Source organism: Coenobita brevimanus, chromosome 46, assembly GCF_032717465.1.
Source record: "Coenobita brevimanus isolate Jiangsu-jjx chromosome 46, ASM3271746v2, whole genome shotgun sequence".
Lineage (NCBI taxonomy): Eukaryota > Metazoa > Arthropoda > Malacostraca > Decapoda > Coenobitidae > Coenobita > Coenobita brevimanus.
The window spans coordinates 18,385,544-18,410,066 of NC_136999.1; the positions used below are offsets into that span (position 1 = coordinate 18,385,544).

The 24,523-nt window shown below is 41.3% G+C and overlaps 1 protein-coding gene across 1 annotated transcript in view; it reads right to left on the reverse strand.

Annotated features, from left to right (window-relative positions):
• Nucleotides 1-24,523, reverse strand: part of LOC145398663 (protein turtle homolog A-like) — a 550,000-nt gene that overhangs the window by 72,363 nt on the left and 453,114 nt on the right. The window contains exons 11-13 of the mRNA XM_080271469.1: nucleotides 14,027-14,124; nucleotides 13,233-13,440; nucleotides 8,985-9,097 (exon numbers count right to left, since the gene is read on the reverse strand). Coding sequence (XP_080127595.1) covers nucleotides 8,985-9,097; nucleotides 13,233-13,440; nucleotides 14,027-14,124 — 419 coding nt within the window. The remainder of the gene's footprint in view (nucleotides 1-8,984; nucleotides 9,098-13,232; nucleotides 13,441-14,026; nucleotides 14,125-24,523) is intronic.

The following is a 24,523-nucleotide window of genomic DNA, read 5'->3' on the forward strand; positions in this document are numbered from 1 at the left end:
TGCAAGGTGATAATTAGCCAATTCCAGGTGTATGGCACTATCTATTACTTATTTTCTTTTTTATATATATTATTTTGTATAAGAATAGGGCATAGGGCACATTTCAATGGATGAAATCAGTGGAAAAATCTGGGCAGGATTTGTGTAATGTGGCGCAGCTGGGCAGGCGGGAGGAGAGGGTAATGGAGGGGAGGTAAGGAGGGGAGTCAAGGAGGGGCAAAAATGGCTAAACTGTCTACAATGGATGGGAGTACAGATGTCATTAGCAGTGCTAACTATAGCTGGACACTGGTAGTACTGACAAATGATACAAACCACCACTTGAAACCCCAGGCGAATTCAGAATAACACAGAATCACAAAATTGATGCCCCGCGGTATGAGCCATTGCACACGAGCATCATGAAAGTGACACCCCGCGGTTATGGGGTTAACCCCTTCTTTCAGGTGTTAAATTTTGTTGACATATTTTTGCTACCTCCAAACCATTTAACTCAATTCCTTAAACTCACTTGCTGATTTCTACTGTGCGTATCATTTTTGCACTTTCTCTCATTCAGGAAACTCTGGTTTGGGTTAGGTTTGATTTCTTAGTATCAGGTTAGGTTAGTTTGTTGGTCAGTCAGATTAATTTGTTTTAGTTAGGTTTGGCTAAGTTAGGTAAAAAGAAAAAATAAACGTGGAAAGTGAACATCCTGGGAAAACCATAGTTCGAAGTAGAAAAATGGTATACAAAATGTAGAACTGCAACCCTGGTTACGTCCTTCTCAGCATATTGTTGCTGCTGCTAGAGAGTTTTATTCAACTTTGGCTTGGCCTCTCGTTTTGAAGGGGTCTATTAATGGTACAATGAATATATTATCTTCCCAATTTGCCTCTGAAGAAAGTGTACAGGTGGTGAAATACAATGGAAACCCCGTTTTTACTATACCCTTTTACCTCGAACTTGACCAAAAATAACAATCTCTGCATCATGGTTACCGAGATAACACTAGAATAGGATAGATTAGGTTAGGATTGTTCAGTTAGGCTAGGTTAACCCGCCAACTCCCGTTGACTTATATATATGTCCACACATTTTGTCACTGTGACTCCCATTGACATATATAAATACACAGCAATTGCAAGGTCCCTAATCTGCACAATTTTCATATTTCACGTGTGATTTTGGGTATGTATACACGGGACACCTTCCTCTACGAGATGCCAGGCAGGGTCAGTGCCTTACCCCGCATGACCTCCCAACCCCCTGCATGCCATTGTCTTGGCAATTCACCTGTTACCAGTGACCTGGCCAGTAAAGACGTTTTGTGCAAAAAACGAAATTCAAGGCCAGAGTGATTCCCCCAATCGATGACAATGTGGAGTACAAAGTTTACATAGCATTAGAGGAGGAAACAGTCAGAAATGATGATCAGGTAACGTCGCCAAAAAAGGTCAGGTATGTTGATGTGTTTGATGAGTGAAACAATGCTTATATTGCCTATATTACTGTGTGAAAACCAATATACTCTCTTGCTATATATAAATCCGAACCAAATAAATAAATAAATACCATTTATGAGTGGTTTGGAATAGTTACCCTCCCATAGAACTCGTTTTCTTTGAAGCCAACCTGATAGAAAACACAGTAAGGTAAGGGGTGCTGCTACCTGTATTCAGTATTTTAAACCTCAGATGAGTGATTTCTCTATGAATTTTCGATGTTTCTCACCAAAAGTGGAGGTTTGAGCCAAAAAAATTTTATTCCAAAATTGGTTGGGATTAGGGGGGGGGGGCAGTGGTGGAAAATCGGTCGGGACGAGGTGGGTTAAGGTGGTTAGGTTTGACTAGGTTAGGATACTTTAGTCTTGGTTTTATTACGATTAGGTTTTGTTACAATGGATTGCATTGATTAGGTAGTGTTAGGCTATACTGGGTTAGATCAGGAGTGGACGTGTAAAAACTGGTCCATGTTATGTAATAGTAGGGTCCACGGGGGAAAATAAGAGAGCATAATACTGATCGACCTAGAGAGGTGACATGGCTGGATCTTTGTTATCTGCGTCACTACTTTGAACACATTAGTTCATGTTCTGTAACAGAAGGGTCCACAGAGGAAAATAAGAGAGCAAAATACTGATCGACCTAGAGAGGTGACGTGGCTGGATCTCTGTTATCTACATCACTACTTTGAACTTTTGCTCTTGTCATCCAGCCACAGGGTTATTCTGAACATTTCCTGGACCATCGGTTCAGTGAACCTTGGCTAGATTAGGATATGGTAGGTTATGTTCAGCCACGTTAGGTTTATTTTAACATGCCGCATCCTGGCAGATTTTTCACCAGTGACCCCCCCCCCTAGTCCTGGAAGATTTTTTATTTATTTTTTTTGGCTAAAATCTTTGCTTTTTATGAGAATCTTTGAAAATTCAGAAAGTGCTCACCTGAGCTTAGAAATGCCCTGTACAGGTGACTTTCCCCTCACCTGGCACCATTTTCTATGGAGCCATGCTCCAGAGATGTTTTCTATGAGAGGGGTAACTCTTCCAAACCACTCAGAATACGTAGATATTTATTTATTTGGTACAAATTTATATGTAGTAAAAGGGCATATTAGTTTTCACACAATATAGGTGATATAAGTGTTCCTTCACTCATCAAACACAACATACCTCACCTTCCTTGGCAACATTACCTCATCAGTTAAGCTTGTTTCTTCCTCTGGAGCCATATTGTCATCGATTGGAAAATCACTCTCTCCTTGAATTTTGTACCGTGGCGTGACATGTCTTTACTGGCCAAGTCACCGGTAACAGGTGAGTTGCTGAGAGAATGGCATGCAGGGGGGGGGGAGGTCACATGGGGTAAGGCATTGTCCCCACCTGGCCTCGGGTAGAGGAAGGTGTCTGGCATATACGTACCAAATATCACGCACAAAATTTGAAAAATGTGCAAATGATGGACCTTACAACTGCAAAACGTATGGATACATCAGTGGGTGTCACCATGACAAAACGTGGTGACATATCCATACGTCAGCGGGATGCCTAGGGTTAATATGGGTACATCAGATTGTACTGGCTTACTGTAGGTTAGTTTCCACAAGACTGACATAGGTTATGTTTGATTAGGCAAAGTTAGGCTGGATTAGATTAAGCTAGGTTTGATTAGATTAGATTCAGTTTGGACAGATTAGGTTACTGCTGTTGCTCAACTCTGGTCGCATAGTTCTGCAGACCCGTTGACCGCAGGTAACTGCTCCTATGGGATTGTTCCATAGGCTGAGGTTGTGTCAGTGCCTTAGTGTGGCATGTTCTGTACAATGTCACATCATATGGTTTAAGTTGTGTAGGCCTATTCTACCAGCCAGGTACGTGCCATCTGTGATTCCTATCCTCTTTGGAGAAGCTTACATTAAGGTTAAATTACACTGGGTCAGGTTAGGTTAGGTTAGGTTAGGTTAGCTCATGCTACACTGGGGGTAGGTCAAATTAGGTTTAGTTATATTAAGTTAGACAGTAAAAAAAAAAAAATTTAGATCGCAATTTCACTGATGTCAGCACCACAGCTCTTCACCTTTCTCCTTATGACCAGCATCAGAATTGCAATAATTATTTCCAAAGCAATTTTTTTTCTTTGTTACTCGATCTGTGGTCTTGGGCGATATCTGATGTCTGTGCCAAGTCTAGTCATGGTAGCAGGAATAAAAAAACATTTCCAGTGCGATGGCGTCTACTTTTACTATGTTCTTGTCACGTCATGATGATATATTATACTCAGCTGTCGAGAGAAATCGGCATGGAAGGGGGTGAAAAATGACGCCTTTTTTTTTATGGGTGGGGAGGGTTACCGCCAGAATGTCATTACAGTTTATGAGGACACAAAGTGAAAAAGAAAGAAACTGTCCACATTAATGGATAATTGATGCTGCACTATATATATATATATATATATATATATATATATATATATATATATTAAAGCTCATTAACTCACATTTCACTTGGGCACAAAGACAGTCAGTGCTCTGTGCTTGTAATCATAATTACAGTATATCCATCCATCCATCATCCAATCCAACGTTGCCCCATAAGGAGCATAGGATCCCAGGGCTAGGCAAGTCCTGACATTTAAGATGAGAATGAACAGCCTCACTCATCCCTGAGTGGCATTACATGAGCAATAACCCCAACCATCCCTTGAATATAAACGTTCACCTGCTCAATCCAATTGGAGCACTGCAATTACTAAACCACCAGGCGCCATAATTTGGTAATATGGCTACTACCCAGCATAGTAAATCGTTTCCTTGTGTACAGGAAACAATTTGGCTTGTCACTCAGTAAAGAGTCACCCATAGGCAGAAAGAACAGGAAAGAATGAAGGAAAGAATGACAAAATACTTATCATTATTGTTGACGGGAACCTCCATGATGGACCTGAACTGTTGATCTAGAGAATAATTACCCATTGCTATTCACTACGCCTGTCAGTCTCAAAATATGACAGGGTACATAATGAATATGCATAAATATAACCTTTGCTGGTGTGGTACCAATGACTTTAACTCTGGCTGTGAAGGTTGTCATCATCTGATTATCTGATTGAATTACCCAGAACAAATAGGCAAGTTTCTCGGTTACAAGGAAAGCTTCATATACTAGAAAAAAATTTCCTCTAAACTGATTGTTAAGAAGTAAGAATGGTAAAAGTGCACAATTAAGAGATGAAAAAAGCACAGAAACAAAAGAGCATTCAGGATAGGAGATTTGGAGTCTCGATCCATTACTGCATTCTACACTTTAGCCACAGACTTGTAGCTGGTGGAATGTAGTAATGGGTATAGGTCTCCAAGTCTCCTCCCTTCCTGAATGCCCTCTTGTTTCTGTGCTTTTTTCGTCTCTTATCTGTGTAATTTTACCATTCCTACTTCTTAACAATCAGTTTAAAAGAAAATTTTTGTTTTCTAATTTTTTACTTTTTAGTGATTTTTAAGTTGATTTTTTCAGCATTCTGAAATAGCTGAAAAATGGAAAAGCAGCTGGGGGTAATGAGGTGTATGCAGAGATGCTTAAATGTAGTGGAGAGAGCAGAGTGAAGTGCTTGTTGGAGATATGTAAGAAGGCATGGATGAGTGAAACTGTGCCAGCAGAGTGGAAAAAAGCTGTGATTGTACCCCTGTACAAAAATAAAGATGAGCGAAGTGAGTGCAAGAATTATCGTGGCAAAGTTTATTGAGTGTGGCAGGGAAGGCATGTGGAAGAATTATTAGAGAGAAAGTAAGTGAGATATCAAAAGTCCTAGTGAGTGATGAACAGGGTGGCTTTAAGAGTGGCGGAGGATATGTGGATCAAGTATTTGCAGTGAGACAGGTAGCAAAGAAGGCTTGTGAGAAGGACAATAAGGTGTTTATGGCATTCATGGATCTGGAATAAGCATACGATAAAGCTGACAGAGAGGGATTGTGGAAAGTTTTGCTCATGTATGGTGTAGATGGTAAGCTGGTAGGTGCTATCAAGAGTTTTTTGACGGTAGCGAAGCATGTTAATGGGCATCTAAGTGAAAGGTTCACGATCGGTGTGGGCATGCAACAAGGTTGTGTTATGTCCCCATGATTGTTCAATATATATATGGATGGGGTGATGAGAGAAGTAAAAACACGAGTAACGGAGAGAGGGATGGCGCTGGTAATGAATGGTGATAGATGGAATATCTCAGATTTGTTGTATGCTGATGATGGAGTATTGCTTGCAAGTACCGGACAAGAACTTGGTAGGCTAGTGCAGAAATTGCTGATGTCTGTAAGCGTCGTGCCTTGAGAGTAAATGTAGAGAAGAGTAAAGTGATGGTTATTGAGAGAGAAGGTGACTCCCAGTGTGATTTCACAGTGAATGGAGAGAGACTGGAATTGGTGAGAGAGTTCAAATACTTGGGTACAGTGATAGAAAAGAGAGGTAAATGTGCAATAGAAGTTGAAAGCAGAGTGACACCAGAAAGAAAAGTAGCTGGTGCAATGAAGGCCTTGATAAGAAGCAGAGGCTTGAGTGTTGCAGCTTCACGAGGCTTACATGAGGGAGTGTTAGTGCCAACTTTAACATATTGGTGTGAGACTATGGTGTGGTATGAAAATGAAAAGTCAAGAATAAAAGCAGTGAAGCTGGGACTGCTGAGCAATGTATGTGGAATAATGTGATTTGTGAAAGGTGTGGAGTGAGGACGTCGGTGGACACCAGAATTAAAGAGAGTGTACTGAGATGGTATGGTCATGTGGAAAGAATGGATAACAATAGAGTCGTGAAAAAAGTATACCTGAGCGAATTTGAAGGAGGGAGGAGGCGAGGTAGGCCAAGGAGAAGGTGGAGAGATATAACAGGTAAGTGTGTGAGGTTTGGAAATCTGTGAGGCTAGGGAACTGACAAGAGATTGAGCTGGCTGGATGAATTGTGTGCATGATCAAGGTTTTTGCACCCCTTGTGAGCATGGCAGCATCCGGATTGACGCTATCGGATATGTTGTGTGAAGCTGCAGAATGTGTTGAATGTTTTTGGCGTATCCAGTAGAGCCAGGATTCCGGGGGCTTGAATGATGAGTGAATGGAAGTGTGGCCTATTTGGATTGAGGAAGTTTGTGCTGTCTGGACATTGCTACTCCTCACCCTGCCCTTGGGTGGGAAAGGAGGTCCGGATGATGATAATGATGATAACTGTGCATAAAGGAAATGTTACATTTGGAATGTTGCATGCATAGCATATTGAAACACTAAAACGAGGGTCCCTTCCCTTGAAAAGAAGTGTTTTGGTTAGCTGTAGCTAACTAATATTGTGCAAAATAGCTTACTTACTGATGAACACGATGCGGTTTTCAGGCCGTAACCCACAAACCATAGCCTAAATGCTTTTCTAAACATGAAAAGAAACATCTACACTTTACAAACAGCTTTTTGGTGTACAGTGTGATTGCATACGCCTTTTTGTTTTGGAGTTATGACTGATGAAGAAAGAAAGAGCAAAATCGATATTTTTCTGGTTCGATTTTGCGACTCTTACGAAGGTTAGCAAGACTTTGTGAGTAGTTTTGCACTAGAATAGCGAAGGTCATTTCGTTGATAAGCTTAGAACTAACCTTTGCCACCGTTATTACGTGAATGCCGCTATACCCTATAATACGAGACGCCAATTTAAACCTGCGCTATTCATACTTACGTAGTGCTACCGCACTCTGTGATACTGTTTTCTAAGAGGGAGAGCACTATTACATGTAATACAGAGCAGAGCAAGGCACCAAACCTTACTTATCTTGGAAACTATGTAAGCTATAGCTAATCTGCGCACAACGCTGGATACCCTATAAAAAAGCAAAAGGTGCAACGCAATTGACTTCTCTAATCATCTTCCTGAAAAAGTCCAAAAACTCAAATTGAGCACCAGTACTCATTTATCTTGGATATTATTAAAGCTACAGCGGATCTATGTACATCGTTTCAAAGCTTTTGGAAAGTATTAGGTGTTAAGTGGCTTTCAAATATATAAATCATTAATACATTGCTGAAAGGAGCTGCAGTGTGCCAAATGAACACAAGAACTAAGTTGAGTGTGCAGTACACTGGTATCAGGCAAGTGGATGACATATTCTTCTTTTAGTTAAAATAACATTAGAACGCTTGTTCGCCGGACCTCGTTCCATATTTTGCAGGGTTATAAATTTTGAACCTTTTAACTGCGCAGAGCTACTCACAAATTATTATTTATTGCCTGGTGTTAGTAGGAAAAAATCTCAGTATGGTTATCTCAGTGAAACGGTTAATGTAATGTCCATCATTATGTCTCCTCTTCCTAGACGACCCACGTGGAAAGGGCAACAACCAGTTATATCCTTAGCACTTCTTCATAATCCCTTATCTCCGTGCCTCCCTTTCCCCCTCCTTCCCTTCCATGTCATCATTTCTTCCCTCCCTCTCCCCATCATTCCTTTCCTTCCTCCTTCTCTCCTTGTCGCCATCTCTTCCTCTTCCTCCTTTCTTATTTCCATAATCAATGTAACAGAAAAGTGCTGGTTAAACCCCCATCTTTCCTCTTTCTCGTCGTTTTTCATCCTCCCTCCTCCTTCTTACCCTCCAAACTCTCAGTTTCCCTCCCGACTTACTTTACCGTCCTCTATCTTTTCATTTCTTTCTCACTTCCAACTCTACTTCCTTCTCCCTGCCTTTCTCCCTACTCTCTTTCTAAAGGATGATGTGTCTTCTTCTTCCCTTTCTCAATTATCCCTTCTCTCCCTCTCCCGTCCTTTCTTGGCCATCTCCTATTCTCGCCATCTTGATTTGGTAAGGAAGTGCTGTTTAAGGAAGTGCTTCATCCGTATCCCAATACGTAAGGCATTCTACACCCACCTAGCTACACACACTGTCCCTTTATCTGTCCAGATCTATAACTTTACACTTTATCGGTACGCTGGGCTTCATGCACACAACTGGTTAACTCTGGAATTGTATTTTTTAGTCTGTCTTTTGCACTGCCTATGACCTTCAGCCTTTTCAGAGCAATGTTTCTTGTCATCGAGCAACGATTGGCTCTTGAATAATTTTTATGTGTACATTTTTTTAAGGGACATGAGTTGCAGGCCCTCACTCCTCGTCTTCTTCCTTTTTGCAATAATAAAAAAAAAAGGCGGTTTATTATTTTTTATCACTTTTTTACATCCCCATATAACTTCTTTGTGCAGCCCTTCTCTTCTTTCTTCCCGCCTTCTCACCCTTCCTCCCTCCTTCCCTTTTTCCCACTCTTTTTCCTTTCCTCCTCCCTCGTCCTACACACCACTTTGAGGAAGCAACGTTAAAGTCCCGCATCAACTCCCTTCTTCCTTTTATTCTCCTTCCCCATGCTTCTTTCCCTCTCGCCTCCTTCGAATCAGTCTAGTTCCTTCCCCTTCTCCATTTTTTCCTAATTTCCTCCTGCCTCTCCTGTCCTCATTTTTATTCCTCCTTTTCTTGCTCCCTGCCCAAGTTACCGTAGTCAAGAAGTGCTGATTAAGTCCACCGTCATGTCCCGGCACACAGGCCACAGCGAGGGACGTAGCGCTGTGGTTGACAAGGGAGCACGACACTGGTACTTCTGGGGGACCTGCAAGTTGAAAAAGGGAACAGTTATCAGCACGACACTGATTGTTCTGGGAGACCTGTAGGGTGAAGAAGAGAACAGTTATTACTGTATCACGACACTGGTACCTCTGGGTGACCTGCAGGGTGAAGAAAGGAACAGTTATTAGCACGATACTGGTTCTTCTGGAAGACATGTAGGGTGAAGAAAGAAGTAGTTAGTAATGATTAGACGGAGCCAAGCCTAGTCGAGTGTGTGTGTGTGTGTGTGTGTGTGTGTGTGTGTGTGTGTGTGTGTGTGTGTGTGTGTGTGTGTGTGTGTGTGTGTGTGTGTGTGTGTGTGTGTGTGTGTGTGTGTGTGAGAGAGAGAGAGAGAGAGAGAGAGAGAGAGAGAGAGAGAGAGAGAGAGAGAGACTTAAAGCTTATTTCATAATTTTTATGCTCTATAGTATAGATGCATGCATACAATGCGAGTAATGAGCTATGCCAAAAGACTACGGCTATGTATCGAAAGAACTCCTACTGATATATAACGATCCTGGGTTTGTAAATTAAGAGTAGTATCAGACACTGGATTTAACCCATTGTACTCATACGTGATCTAAAATTACCATCGCTCCACCTTCAGGGTTGAGATGTAACAATAGATTAACACTAGGATATGATGCCAGTCACTACAGAATACTCTGGAATGTATGCAAAGCCGTAGCATTGTCTTTTTCGACCACTCATCTGGACGAAAAAAAAATTGATGAATATCCGGGCCATGATAAGGTTAAATATATTTTGTAGTGGAGTGGGTTCACTTTAAATACCAGTAAATAATAAATCAGTTTTTTCAGTCACTGACCTCACCTACAGTGTCCTACTCTATTCGTTTACCCAAACTTTTCCTTTTCATTTTTGTCCCTCTTGCCCTATTCTTTTAATCCTTCCCATTCCCTTTCTTTCTCCCCCCCAATCGCTCTTCCCTCTCTCTCTCCCTTCCCGTCCGCGTTATCCTTCTCCTTTCCTCTAACTCCCTTTCTTTTTTCCATCTCCTTCCCCTCAGTTTTTGCTATTATTTACATTCCTCTCCTCTTCTTCTTCCCCCTCCGTTTCCTCTCACCCCATTCTTCCTCTACATATTCCTGTCCGTCTCACTCTTCCATTCTTTATCGCCCTTCTCCTCTGTTCCATTTTTCATCAACCCTTGTTTCCTCTCAGCGCAGATGCCCTTTTTTCCCTCAGTTCACTTATTTTTATATTCCTCTATCATTTCCTCTTCCTCTTACGTGGCTAACCACTCATTTTCTCATTCCTCCCCACTCTCCCCCTCTCTTTTCCTTGGTCTCTTCCTCCTCCCTCATTCTCCAGTCGCTTACTATTTCCTTTTCTTTCCTTCCTTTCCTTTCCTCGTTTCTCTCCTTTCACATTCTTCTCCCTCTCTCTATCTCGTTTCACTTGGCACTCTCTCTTTCCTTAACTCTCTTAAAATCCGCCCCTCCTGTTGTTCATCCATTTTCATTAATTTCTTCCGTTACCTCATTATCGCCTCTCCATTTTTGACCCCTACTTTCCTCCAGTCCTTCTCTTCTTCCTCAAGTATTCATTCCTCTCTTCATCCTTTACTCTTCCTTCATTCCCGGCATCTTTTCTTCATTCCAAGCCTCTTCCACACTCTCTGCTCCTCTCTCTTAATCGATCTCCCCTTGTGTCTTTTTCTGTGTTTTTCTTTTCATCCCTTCTCTCTCCCTTTCGCCTCCTCCATCTTCCTCTCCTCTCGAATGCATCCTTGACTTGTGTGACAATGTGACCTCACCTCTCATTCCTTCCTCTCTGCCTTTCTTCCCTTCCTCTCCCCATTCTCCTTCCCGTTTCCACTCCTTTCCATATCTCCCTCTCTCCATCCCTATCCCTTTCCCGACCTCTCTCTCTCTCTCTCTCTCTCTCTCTCTCTCTCTCTCTTCTTTCCTGCCCCTTTGGACATTTCTGTTCTCTGTCCGACGTCTTTTCTCCCCGTCTCTTCCTCTTCTTCTCCCGTTTTTCCACCTCTACTTTTGCTCTGCTATCCCTTCCTCCAACATCCTCTCCTACATCTGTCTCCCCCCCTTCTCTCTCTCTTCCTCAGCTCTGTATTTCACTCCCGAACTTTCCAGTGGTCTGTCTGACATGGTGTGGTCTACATTTACCCTCCATGCACCCTGTCTCCATCCACCCAGTTACCATGTTAGAAATGTATTTGATTCACTGTATATTCTATTGTATTCTTTCATTATTAAGTATACAGATATATATATATATATATATATATATATATATATATATATATATATATATATATATATATATATATATATAAATATATATCTCTATATATCTATCTATCTATCTATCTATATATATATATATGTGTATATATATAATATATATATATATATATATATATATATATATATATATATATATATATATATATCGCCATTTCCCCTTCCCCAGTGTTTAGTTATAGCAATTAAATAGTATTACAAAAGGATATTAGTCTTAAAGAAGTCCTATGGTCGGAATGCAGGGTCATATTATTGTCTTATAGAACTACTGAGTTACATGAAATAAGCTGGAAAAGAACGGATATCTAGGCCAAGTTAAGGTGAAATGAGTAGAGTATATGAGAACAATAGTTCTATCATCTATCTGGCTAAGTGATATTGTTCCGCGCATACACATCTCACTGTTGCTTATTTTGCCATGCTTCACTGATGACAGAAGGTGCCTGGTTCCAGTGTTTTATGGGGTTAAGGCTTGTATTTTAGTCAGCTAAGGATCTTTTCCGCGCCCCTTTCTTAACGACTTATTTTGCACGTTGCATTTTACTATTTTTTTTATCTTACTCCAACTTGTCTTGAAACTGCAATCTCTCCGTCCTGAGTGCTGGGTTTTGAAGAGATATTAATATTATATGATGTTACTCATTGCTCAGAAAATGAAGACATTAACTGACTGACTGATACAAAACGGCCGTACATCATTAACATCATTAGTCAGCCAGTCAGCCCGCTCCACGACAAAGGTCTCTCCCATTCTTTTTCCATTCTGACCAATTGGTTCTTAGCTTTTTCCATACAGTTCAAGCAAACCTCCGAATCTCACCCCGCCATCTTCTTCTGTATCTCCGGCTCCTCACTCCATCTCTTGATTGCCACTCAGCAATCCTGGATAACTCTCCCTTATCTGTTCTACAAAGGACGTGACCTACCCACATCCATTATGCTCTGCGACAGTAAATTTTATATCTTTTACATTCGTATGTTCCTTTGCCCAGGAAGGTCAATTTGTATCTCTCCATGTGACACCTAGCATAATGTCTTTTATTCTTTTCCAAGCACTACTAGGTTTACGTTCCAAACATTTTGATAGCCTCTACGTTTCTTAGTCATATGTTAGAACAGGAAGGACACACTTATTATGTAACCGACTCCTATTGGCAGAATGCTAATTGTTTTGTCTTCTTGTAGTTACTTAGTTCATCAAAAATCATCCCTCCCAGTCCTGTTCTTCGCTTGAGTTCACTCTCATGGACTGGGTCTCCATGAAGAACCTGCCCTATATAATTTTTTACTCAACTTTCTAGTTTTCGGTTTCTGTTTCTCTCGATGGAACTGAACGTATTAGTTAGACATAATATTTGTAGTGTTCATATTCATTTTCAAGACCTGTTGACATGAGCTATAGAGTAATTCATTTTAGTTCTTTATTGCTTTCCTGATTAACTATAGTACTATGTCTTGAGCAAATCAAAGACATCGGTAATGTTATTTCCTTTTCCATTCCAATCTAACTTTCTAACAATGTCTTTTAGGCATACAGTGAATAGCTTGAGTGAAGCTGTCTTTTGTGTAACACCTGTCTTTACTGCTATTTTCTGGCTGTTCATGATGACGACTCTGTCTAAATAATTTCTAGAATCATCTATATAAATTTAGTAGATTGCTCTCATCATCCCAGCTGTTTCAACTACATTAAATTCTTTCCCGGAATTAATTAATACTGAATATATGTCTTGACAACAAGCAGAAACATTAATAATTTACAGCTACTCTTCAACTATCGATCTCACTTGCAGGTGTAATGATCAAGTAGAAAGAGAAACAGATTCATGTACTAATAGATAAATAACTCACCTGCGGGTGTAATGATGAACATACAAGGTATCTTCTGAATGCCTATCCTGTTTGATGCCATGCAGAATACGATCCCGTACTGGTCGTGTCTGTGTGCGTGGCGGTGCGGCCGGTACGCCAGGGTACTTGTTCGACCCTGGCTACGGAACGAGTCTGATGGCATCTCCTTAACGCCCCTGCTGCTGTTGACGCGCCAGATGAAATCCACCTATGGAAGTCGACGAGGAAGGGGAAAAGCGAGGGATGACATGACTATTTGGGAGTGTTCACAAGCATAATTTATCTATCATTCCAACCAAGGTGTGAAGACAGACCTTACCAAGCACACAACCTGTACTGAAGACACCGGATCGAAAGTGCAGATGTTAGGCTTCATGGTGTGTACTGTTGGAGTGAGTTGTTTGCATGACGAGACGAGACGTACACCAGTAGGTAAAGCTGAACACAGGTTTTTAAATTCTTCTGGCTTCACATATACGCATGCACAGATCTATCGCCAATTAATGGATCTACTGCCTCCATTGCTGACACAACCACCAAGCTGATCTTGCATAAAACAAAAATTTCTTGCTTTAGGGTCTCTACATCTAGGTGTACTCATGTGAACTAATTACGGTATAAAATCTCTCTCTCTCTCTCTCTCTCTCTCTCTCTCTCTCTCTCTCTCTCTCTCTCTCTCTCTGTCAGTGAAACAGAAATACATGTTCGTGAATTCATACATGAATTGAGGATCCGTATTGCCCCTGAGCCTAAAGATAACACTTGGTTGCCATAGTGATGTAAACAAAACCCACCTCCTCTGGGTTGGACTCCACCACACAATCCAAGGTGACCTCCTCAGTGCCCGAGACAGACACCGTAGAGTTTCCAGGCTCCTTGCACTCAGGTGCGACTGGATGGAAGAAGAACATGGCTTATAATTGTGTCTGTTGAGGGAACAAGGGTCATCAAAAGGTGTGTGTCTGTGTGTGATCAAAATTAATATCACTGATCAAATTTAACATTTATAGCGTAACAGAAACAAAATTAACATTTTTGATGGCAAGGACATGTCTTCTAAGCACAACTGTGACCAGATTATTTCATTCCAGAATGGGAAAAACTTAACTGCTATGAATAAATAAAAAATAAATAAGTGACAAATATATATATATATATATATATATATATATATATATATATATATATATTATAAATAACGAACGGGGGAAAGAATAACAAATGAGTAAAAAAAAACAAACAATCCATACACCAGATTAACTGACGTCCTCCGTTCATAAAATATCTGTAACAGTTAGACTTGAACAGCTGTGGGTTCAAGTTTGTGGGAAACAACTCTGGGGAAGCGAATTCCAGAGAGATCCAGTTCGGGGAATGAAAGAATTCTGATAGGCAGAAGTTCTGCAATATGGCTGAGTGACATTCCAGTCATGAGCGCTACAAGATGCCCGTGTAGCACGAGGGAAGGCATGGAGAGGTGGCACCATGGACGCAACTTCGTCTGAGCATTTGCCAAAAAAATATCTGTAAAATAATGCAAGGGAGGAAACATTCCTTCTTACATGCAGGGGAGGTAGTTTATATGTAATATCAGGGTTGTTAATGATTTTAACAGCTTTGATCTGAATTTTGTCTAGTTGTCTTAATGTAACCTCTCCACAACCATTCCACAAGGGTGAGCAATATTCAAGCTGAGAGCGCACATGACTCTTATAAATTATAGCTAACTGCTCATCGTCGAAGAAGTTATGGACTCTCTACAATATTCCATGTTTCTTTGAGGCGGTTTTAGCAAGTGATCTGACATGAGAGGTCCAGCTGAGGGCACTGTTAAGTGAGACGCCAAGAATTTCAATACTTCTGTAGATGGGAATATTAGTAGCACTGAAGGTAATGTACGAATCTGGCAATATCTGTCTATTAGTAAACTGTATATATTTAGTTTTACTAGCATTAAAAGAGACAAGGTTGTTTTGTCCCCATTCACCGATCGTAGATTGATCTTGATTTATGGAGATGGCTGTACTGAGTTGAGAGTTAGAGATATTAGACTTTGTAAATGGGTGTCTGAGTGTGAATGAACTATGTAGTGTTGAGTCATCTGCATATGAGTGAATGGGACTGTGGGTGACTGATAAGAGATCATTAATATGAACCAGAAATAGGGTTGGCGCCAGAACTGATCCTTGCAACACGCTGGGGTTAATTGAGTGGAAATTGGAATATACATCATCTACTTTTACTCTTATTTTCCTGTCACTAAGATATGAAGAAATCAAAGGAACAAAAGACGTTAGTCCAAAGCAAGGGAGTTTGGACAGCAGGGAACGGTGCCATACTCTGTCGAAAGCTTTAGAGATATCAAGAGCTACTGCATGAGTTTCTCCAGAAAGATCAATTGATTGATGGATGGTATGAGTTAAGAGATTGAGTATGTCAATGGTGGATCTTTCGTGGCGAAAACCATATTGTCTATCACTAATTAAGTTGTTGGATTCAAGATGTTTAACAATGTGCTTATTAATTAAAGTTTCAAATACCTTACCAAGAGAAGATGTGACAGCTATTGGTCTGTAATCAGAGGGGTCAGACGAACTTACCTTCTTCGGAATTGGGTGGACATTGGCTTCTTTCCATGAATTTGGGAATAAAGAAGTACGTATGCGTAATCTGAATAATTTAGCTAGGACAGAGGCAAGTTCAGGGGAACACTTTTTCAAAACAATTGGCGGAATTCCGTCTAGGCCTGGAGCTTTGTTGGTTGGTAAATTGTCTAGGATGGATTTTACGTATCTTGTCTGTATTTTAAGTGGGGCAATTTCGGAAGAATCAAGTTCCAGTACTGGGACATTCTGGATGGCATCGTCTATGGTAGAGTTTCTGGCAAAGGTACTGGCAAAGATATCAGCTTTCCCACGCGGATCATTTGTAATGTTGCCATCTGAAGATTTTAGTGGAGGAATGGAAGATGACTTGTTAAAGTTGTTATTGAAAGTATTAAGATATATATATATATATATAGTATATATGTGTGTGTGTGTGTGTGTAAATAAAAAACATATCAGTATTAATATATACATACATATATATGTATACATACACGTACATGTGTGTGTGTGTGTGTGTGTAAATAAAAAACATATCAGTATTAATATATACATACATATATATGTATACATACACGTACTGTCATATATATATATATATATATATATATATATATATATATATATATATATATATATACAGTATATGTGTGTGTGTGTGTGTGTGTGTGTGTAAATAAAAAACATATTACAGTATTAATATATACATACATATATATGTATACACGCACGTACTGTAATATACAGTATATATATATATATATATATATATATATATATATATATATATATATATATATATATATATATATACATATACAGAGAGAGAGAGAGAGAGAGAGAGAAAGTGGATGGATAGGTAGGCCTTATTAACACCCTCACCGCAAGGGTATCTCTAAAACTGAATAAAAGTATATAATGCTAGCAACAACATGAAGGGAAAGGACCAACTCCTATCGACTTTGCTGTCACTGAGGCTGATAATTTTGATACCATATCCTACTCCAGGCGAAGACATGCAATGATCAGATTTTCATTCGAGGTCCCTACTTTCGTTCTAGGCAATGAACAATTTGGAGTAATGAAGGCATAATTGATAGGGTAAAAAAATGAAAATGGCGTCCTCCGGCTGATGAGGCTAATCCTTTCGATACTATGACGTCTGTTTAGTCTTCTTTTTGCCATCAGATGATTTACTCATCTTGAGAAAGATTTCTCATAGTGATCGCGTTAACCCGCGGCGTCCCGTCGACGATCTTTAACGTCCACACGTTTTGTCACTGCCAATCCCGTCGATGTACATAAACGCAAAAAAATTGCAAGGTCCCTAATTTGCACAATTTTCAATTTTCGCGAGTCATTTTTGGTACGTATACACGTGACACCTTCCTCAACAAGATGCCAGGCAGGGACAATGCCTTACCCAGCATGACCTCTTCCCCCCCCCTGCATGCCATTGTCTCAGCATTTCACCTGTTATCAGTGACCTGGCCAGTATAGCCATGTCATGCCACGGTACGAAATTCAGGGCCAGAGTGATTCCCCAATCAATGACAATGTGGAGGACAAACTTTACATAGCATTAGAGGAAGAAACAGTTAGAAATGATGATCAGGTAATGTGGCAAAAAAAGGTCAGGTATTAGTGAGTGAAACAATGCTTATAATGCCTATATTACTGCTTGAAAACCAATATACTCTTGTACTACATATAAATTCGTACCAAGTAAATAAATAAATACCGTTTATGAGTGGTGTGAAATAGTTATCCTCGCATGGAACTCGTTTTCTTTGGTGCCAGCCTGATAGAAAACCCAGTAAGGTAAGGAGGTACTCCTACCTGTAATGAGTATTTTAAACCTCAGGTGAGCGATTTCTCTATGAATTTTCGATGTTTCTCACCAAAAGCAAAGGTTTGAGCCAAAAAAAAAAAAATCCTAAAATGGTCGGGATTGGGGGGAGTCAGTGGTGGAAAAGTGGTTGGGATGGGGTGGGTTAATGAGGCTGCATCTTACCCTGCCAATTTCAGGGCTTGTGTTCTCGCCAGTTAAGGAAGCTCCCTAATACCTCTTACTGAGCATTTATTTTTTGATATAGGAGGTTAATATTATTGTGTACATTATTTATGTAGTGTGTGGTGATACTGGAAGAGTTTACTTTTAGAAGAGAACGATGAGATGTAATAAACGAAGATAATCGTTTAGGAAAAGGTGTTAGGGAGCTTCCTCAACCGATGAGAATGTGGACCCAAGTCTCTCCCAAGCTGAATATCATCGACTGAGAGAGCAACGATTAAAAAAAAATAAATAAATAAAAAAATAACATGCACCATCAGAGTAAAGGATTTCATGTCTATGGGAACTTCCTCCACTTCCTTTGCATCTTGAATTATTCGTTGCACCTCGTTCCTTTCATTTTCACTCCAGTCTAAAACGAACAGTCTGAATATTCTTTCACCATACTAATTCTGATTTTGTTTTCTTCGTATACAGGATCGATAGTTCGAAGGCCAGAACACACAGTCCTATCAGCAAACGACCTTTTTTTAAGTCTCATATTTTCCTACAACCAAACTGTTTCACTAAGATCAAAACACCATTCACTGGAGAGGTTGGACACAACTTTCATTAACCATTTCACCAGTACAGTGCTGTTATAAATTAAAGAGTGAGAAAAAAAAGTCTTGAGTTAGCAGAATAAATTTTAGGTACAGTCGTCTTAAAGAGGACAAAATTTCTTTTTTATATATATGGGAGCATTTCCAGTAATGGCCCTGTCCGTTTGTCTCTCACTAATGACTTTCAGAAACGAGGCTATTTACTGTCATACACTTTATCACTTTTAGCAGAGCCACAGCACACCAAACCACATTCCACAACACGCACAAACCACCCTATCACACCGCACCATCTCACCTTCTTTCACTTCGCCACACTACACAGCATACCAAACCGCCCTATCAAACTGTATCACACATCACCCTTCTCAACACGGCACAGCATATCACACTATACCACTGTCTCACACTCACCTTTCCACACCACAAAACACCACACTACAGCACACAAAGGGGCTCCTGAAACTCCCGTATCTAGTACTGTTGTACACCCGAAAGCAATAATTGGTAGCCACCCTAGTAGCTGAAGCCAAGGGAACGGTAGACCGGGCGAACGAACACGGCCTTCCCCACTCTCCCCACCTCCACCCCGCCCCACTCCACCGATCTCTACCCAACCCTTGTCTAAACGTTGTGGGTAGTTTGTAAAACTCATGGCTGGTGATGTTAATGTTGTGTCCATGTCCATATGATGTGCGTTACCATTAGCGTTAATAACATACCATGGAATAATGTGCAATGATGTGTTACTAAATAGCATATGAACGTGGAGTAGCAATGCGATGTAAATAAAGGCAGAAGAATGTAAAAAGCGGAGTGAGTATAATTTTACTGCATTTTAACCCACCCCATCCCGACCACTTTTCCACCACTGACTCCCCCCAATCCCGACCATTTTTGGAAAAAAATTTTTTTTTTGCTCAAACCTCCGCTTTTGGTGAGAAACATCGAAAATTCATAGAGAAATCACTCACCTGAGGTTTAAAATACTCGATACAGGTAGGAGTACCTCCTTACCTTACTGGGTTTTTTAACAGGCTGGCACCAAAGAAAACGAGTTCTATGGAAGGATAACTATTTCACACCACTCATAAACGGTATTTATTTATTTACTTGGTACGAATATATATGTAGTACGAGAGTATATTGGTTTTCAAGCAGTAATATAGGCATTATAAGCATTGTTTCACTCACTAACTCATCACCATTCCTGACCTTCCTTTGCCACATTACCTGATCATAATTTATGACTGTTTCTTCCTCTAATGCTATGCAAACTTTGTCCTCCACATTGTCATTGATTGGGGAATCAATCTGCCCCTGAATTTCATACCGTGGCATGACATGGCTTTACTGGCCAGGTCACTGATAACAGGTGAATTGCTGAGACAATGGCATGCAGGGGGGGGAGGAGGCCATGCTGGGTAAGACATTGTCCCTGCCTGGCATCTTGTAGAGGAAGGTTTCACGTGTATATGTACCAAAAATCACTCGCGAAAATTTAAAATTGTGCAAATTAGGGACCTTGCAATTGATTCGCGTTTATGTACATCAACGGGATTGGCAGTGACAAAACGTGTGGACGTTAAAGAACGTCTACGGGATGCCGCGGGTTAACCCCTCTCGTCCGGCAGGAGTTGTCGCTAGTGCTCCCCACAGCTGGACATTCCCGACAGAAATCAGCAAAATCATCTATCTTTAAAGCTTCATATCTCTGTTAATACTTAACCAATTGCAACAAATTAGGTTTCATATTACTCAACAATCCTTCGACTTCAAGTTGGTGGCATCAGATGGTCCATGAAGTGCAGACAGGGACAGTGAGTGAGTGGGGAATGAGGGCAATTTTTGGTGTTTTTTTGCCGGTGTCCGTATACATGGCGGAGGTTCAGTGACACAACAGTGGCTTACACTAGCCCACCACACTTATATCACTTCGATGACACTTCCAGGACACGAAAATACACTACAAACACTGTTTCCATGAATATTTTTCCATAATCGGTCGTATTGGGTGAATGAAGGCCAGTCACAGTAGCAGCGACCTTGAACTCGAGCTGCTCGTCTTCCTTGTTACAGACCTCTCTCTCTCTCTCTCTCTCTCTCTCTCTCTCTCTCTCAAACACACACGGAAATGTATGTTTGGCTAGAGTTGTTGCTCGATTCTGGAATTGGTGATTGAGTAGAAGTCTGGGTATTGCAACTCCTTGAAATAATACTATTACTACTAGAAGTACAAGCACAACTACCACTACATCAACTACTACCAATACTACAACTACCACTACTACAAGTGCTACTACCACTACCACAACTACTACTATTACAACTACCACATCTACTACTATTACTACCACACCTACTACACATACTACCACTACTACTACCACTACAAGTACTACTGGAAATAAATAAATAAATAAATAAAATGTGAACCAAGTACCGGTAGTCATTTACGTACTGCCCTCAAACGGAAATACTTACCATTGCGACTTTCTCTTTCCTTTGAGATATAATTTTTCATAATAATTATGTACAAGCAAATGTTTCCCAAATAAAAAAAGGCTGCGAGTTTATCATGAAACATACTTTCTGGCTCCATTATTCACATAAATATATGCAGAGCAGTGAAATCATATTGTCTATTTCAACAAAAAACAACACACCGGTATGTACAAAACTAACTTATTTTCAATACCCAGACTCCTACCACTCGGTCTTTGCATGGAAATCAAAGAAACAGTCAGTACACAGTGCAACCTCACTTTCAGCACACCACCACTTTGTTATACAGCGTTGCTGTGGTCGGCGCGATGAATTGGCCAAACAAAGCAACACCAGAAAGCTTCTTTACCTGCAGGTGTGCGAGGTAATATTTCCATGAAATGCCTGCTGAGGTAGTCTCTGCACTGCAGGCGGTCAGGCAGTTGCTGTACACTGTGCCTATGTTTCACAGAAGGAATTACTTGTCCAAACCTCTCCAGAAGGCTGTAAATCACATCCTTGTCGAACTGTCTGAGGGATGTGCTGGTCTGTGTAACCTCCTTTTACAGAATGAAGGCATTTAGTACACAGATGTCCAGTACATGTAGGAATGCCTTCTTATACCACTTACAGCTCCTCCTCAGAAAGTCAATTGTGCCGATCTGCATATCTGATTTATCGACGAGTTGCATGTTCACGTTATAGTCCAGAACAGCATCAGGCTTGAAGACTGGCTGCCTTGTTCTTTTATCGACCTTGCCTGTGTCAATCAACCTACTTTCGTGGACCGTGGAGCAGACATTCACCTTTCTCTTATCATGCCAGTGAATTGCCAGGAGGTTACCTGATTGCAAGGTCCTGCACTCCCCCTTCATGGTGCCTTTGGGAAACGATGGCCATTGCTTCCTCTTTGCATGGACAGTGCCACACGATCCAATTTGGTGTTCTTGCAGGTACTTGGCAAGACTTGGTGCCGTGTAATAATTATCAGTGTAAAGGATATGGTTGCAACCGAGGTACCTGTCCATTAGTTTCGTGACCACAGAGCCAGAGAGAACATGGGGGTCATCCTTCGACAACACAGCATCACTAATTGTATCCATAATGAAATCAAGCACGTACCCAGTCTTGCAATCACACAAGACAAAGAACATTATTCTGAAACGATGTCTCTTAGACTGAAAGTGCTGAAAGAAGGCAAGACATCCACTGAGCAAAACAAGTGACTTGTCAATAATAACCTTCTGAAATGGCCTGAAAAATTATAGAAATTTCTCCTTCACCATCCCTAGAATCGAGCAAATTTTCCACAGCCTATCGTTCAGATGTGGGCCCATGTTGATGGAAAAATGTAAATACCTCAAGATGTTAAGATATCGGTCATGTGGCATATACTTACCGAATACTGGCATCGCAGCAATATCGTTCACAAGCCAGTAATCATGTATGTTATGTTTCCTAACATGAAGCATCAACGTTGTCAAGCCTAGCCAAATATACATTTCGCTAACACTCGTCGCAATCCATTCCTTCATTTTCACACTCTCTTTCACGTGCAAGGTTTCAGCCCAATTGCAGCAGAAATCCCTGAAGCTGTTCACTTCTTTCACAATGAACTCCATCACTGCTGTTGTGAAAAAAGCAAGGACGAAGTCCACTGCAGAAGAAGCTCTGTTGCAGGGAAATTCTGGCTGCACACCTGCATTTGTGTCATCAAAAACAGGTATTTCAGGCTGAAACCCCGTCCCTTCCTCCCACACAAAGGTTTCAAACCTGCCAGTCCATGGTTCCTGCCTTGCCTGCCATGCACATGACCTGCCCCGTGCCCTGCCATGGCCCCTAGCATGGCGGCGTGGTGGCGATTCCGCCGACTCACCACTAGATGAGGCAGGTGATGATGCTGGTGATGGTGATCATGGTGGTGATGGTGTTGGTGAAAGGCGTCGGTGGGTACGTGCCTGCTGGGATGCACCTGCACCAACATATACAGATGGGCCAGGTTGTGGTGACATGGCACGTTCTTGGTGAGGCCTGGAATGATGCAGGCCGGCGTGGTGAGGCACGTGGTGAGGCCTGAAGTGAGGCAGGTTGGCGTGGTGATGCAGGGGATGAGGCAGGTCGGCATGGCAATGCACATGGTGAGGCAGGTCAGCATGGTATGTGGTGAGGCCGGAAGTGAGGCAGGTCGGCAAGGTTATGCACGTGGTGAGGCCTGAAGTGAGGCAGGTCAGCGTGGTGATACACGTGGTGAGGCAGGCCAGCGTGGTGATGCACATGGTGAGGCAGGTCGGCATGGTGAGATCTGGAGTGATGCAGGCCAGCGTGGTGATGCATGGGGTGATAAATGAAGTGATGCAGGCTGTGTGGGTGAACGTGGTGGTGATGGTGTATGGGTGAAAAATTCCACCCTACGCCGCTCTCCTGACTGGCGGCTCAGCCTGCGGCATTTTCTCCTCCCACTAGCCTCCTCGCTTCCTTCACTCTCTACCTCCCCTGCCACTTTCTCCACTGTGTGTATATCACCCTCTGCAAGATCATCAACAACATCTGATCCTTCATCACCAGAATAGACTGATGATCCTGCAGACAGAAAATATCGCTGCACAGTGGCGAATTCACGATCACTTTCCTCTGACGCGTATTCTTCCATACTCAACATGGCTAAGTCTGGTTCTTCAAAGGAGGAGTCACTTTCCCCACTCACAATTGGCAATAATGGTACATCTAACTCCCTCCCTATTGCACTATCACTAAGGCCTTTCCTCCGAGGGCCTTTGGACTTCATAGGAGTGGAAGTCAGAGGGTGTGGGCAGTCAGCCAAGGGTCGGGACACAGGAATATCTTTACACTAGGCCTATCCACCACGGAGGTACGCAGGCAACTGGAGCATGATAAGATGCCAGCAGGTGCGGGTGGCGAAAATAATCAGCTGAGTATTTAAACGATGGTGCGAATTACTACTGTAGATCATGTATACATGACCCCCAGACAGCCCCAGGAAGCCATGTATACATGTCACCTGGATGGGATGAGTTAATAATACATTCATGTTAATATCAAGTAAATAATATTCACATTTCAAGTGTATGAAACCATTTCACCCACATTTGCGATATCTGTTACTGTCTGTCACTCACTCCCCACCACATGCACCCTTTGTTGTCACTTTACTGTAGTGCGAACCAACAAATCTCAGAACATAAACAAAACCTCTAACACACTTTGAGCACACATTTTATGTACATACTGTACTATTGCAAATCAGATGGACAACATAATACTGTACGGTATGTGTGCGAGTTCTCTGTGGTTTAAATTGGTAAGTGAAAACACCCACCAATTTCCAGGGTTAATGTCACAAGGCCATAAAGTTGTGTATTGCTAGCAGATTGTATGGGGGTTACAACTTTTGTATGCTGCATTTACTATATGTGCAATCTAAGACTTTTATGCAAGACATGGAAGACTTATTTTGTTCTAGGCATTACTGCAACTACCAAACTAAATTATTTTTCATCAGACTAGCCATCTAACTTTTGCTGCAATTTAACATAATCCCACATGGTGATGTAATTATTATTGTGA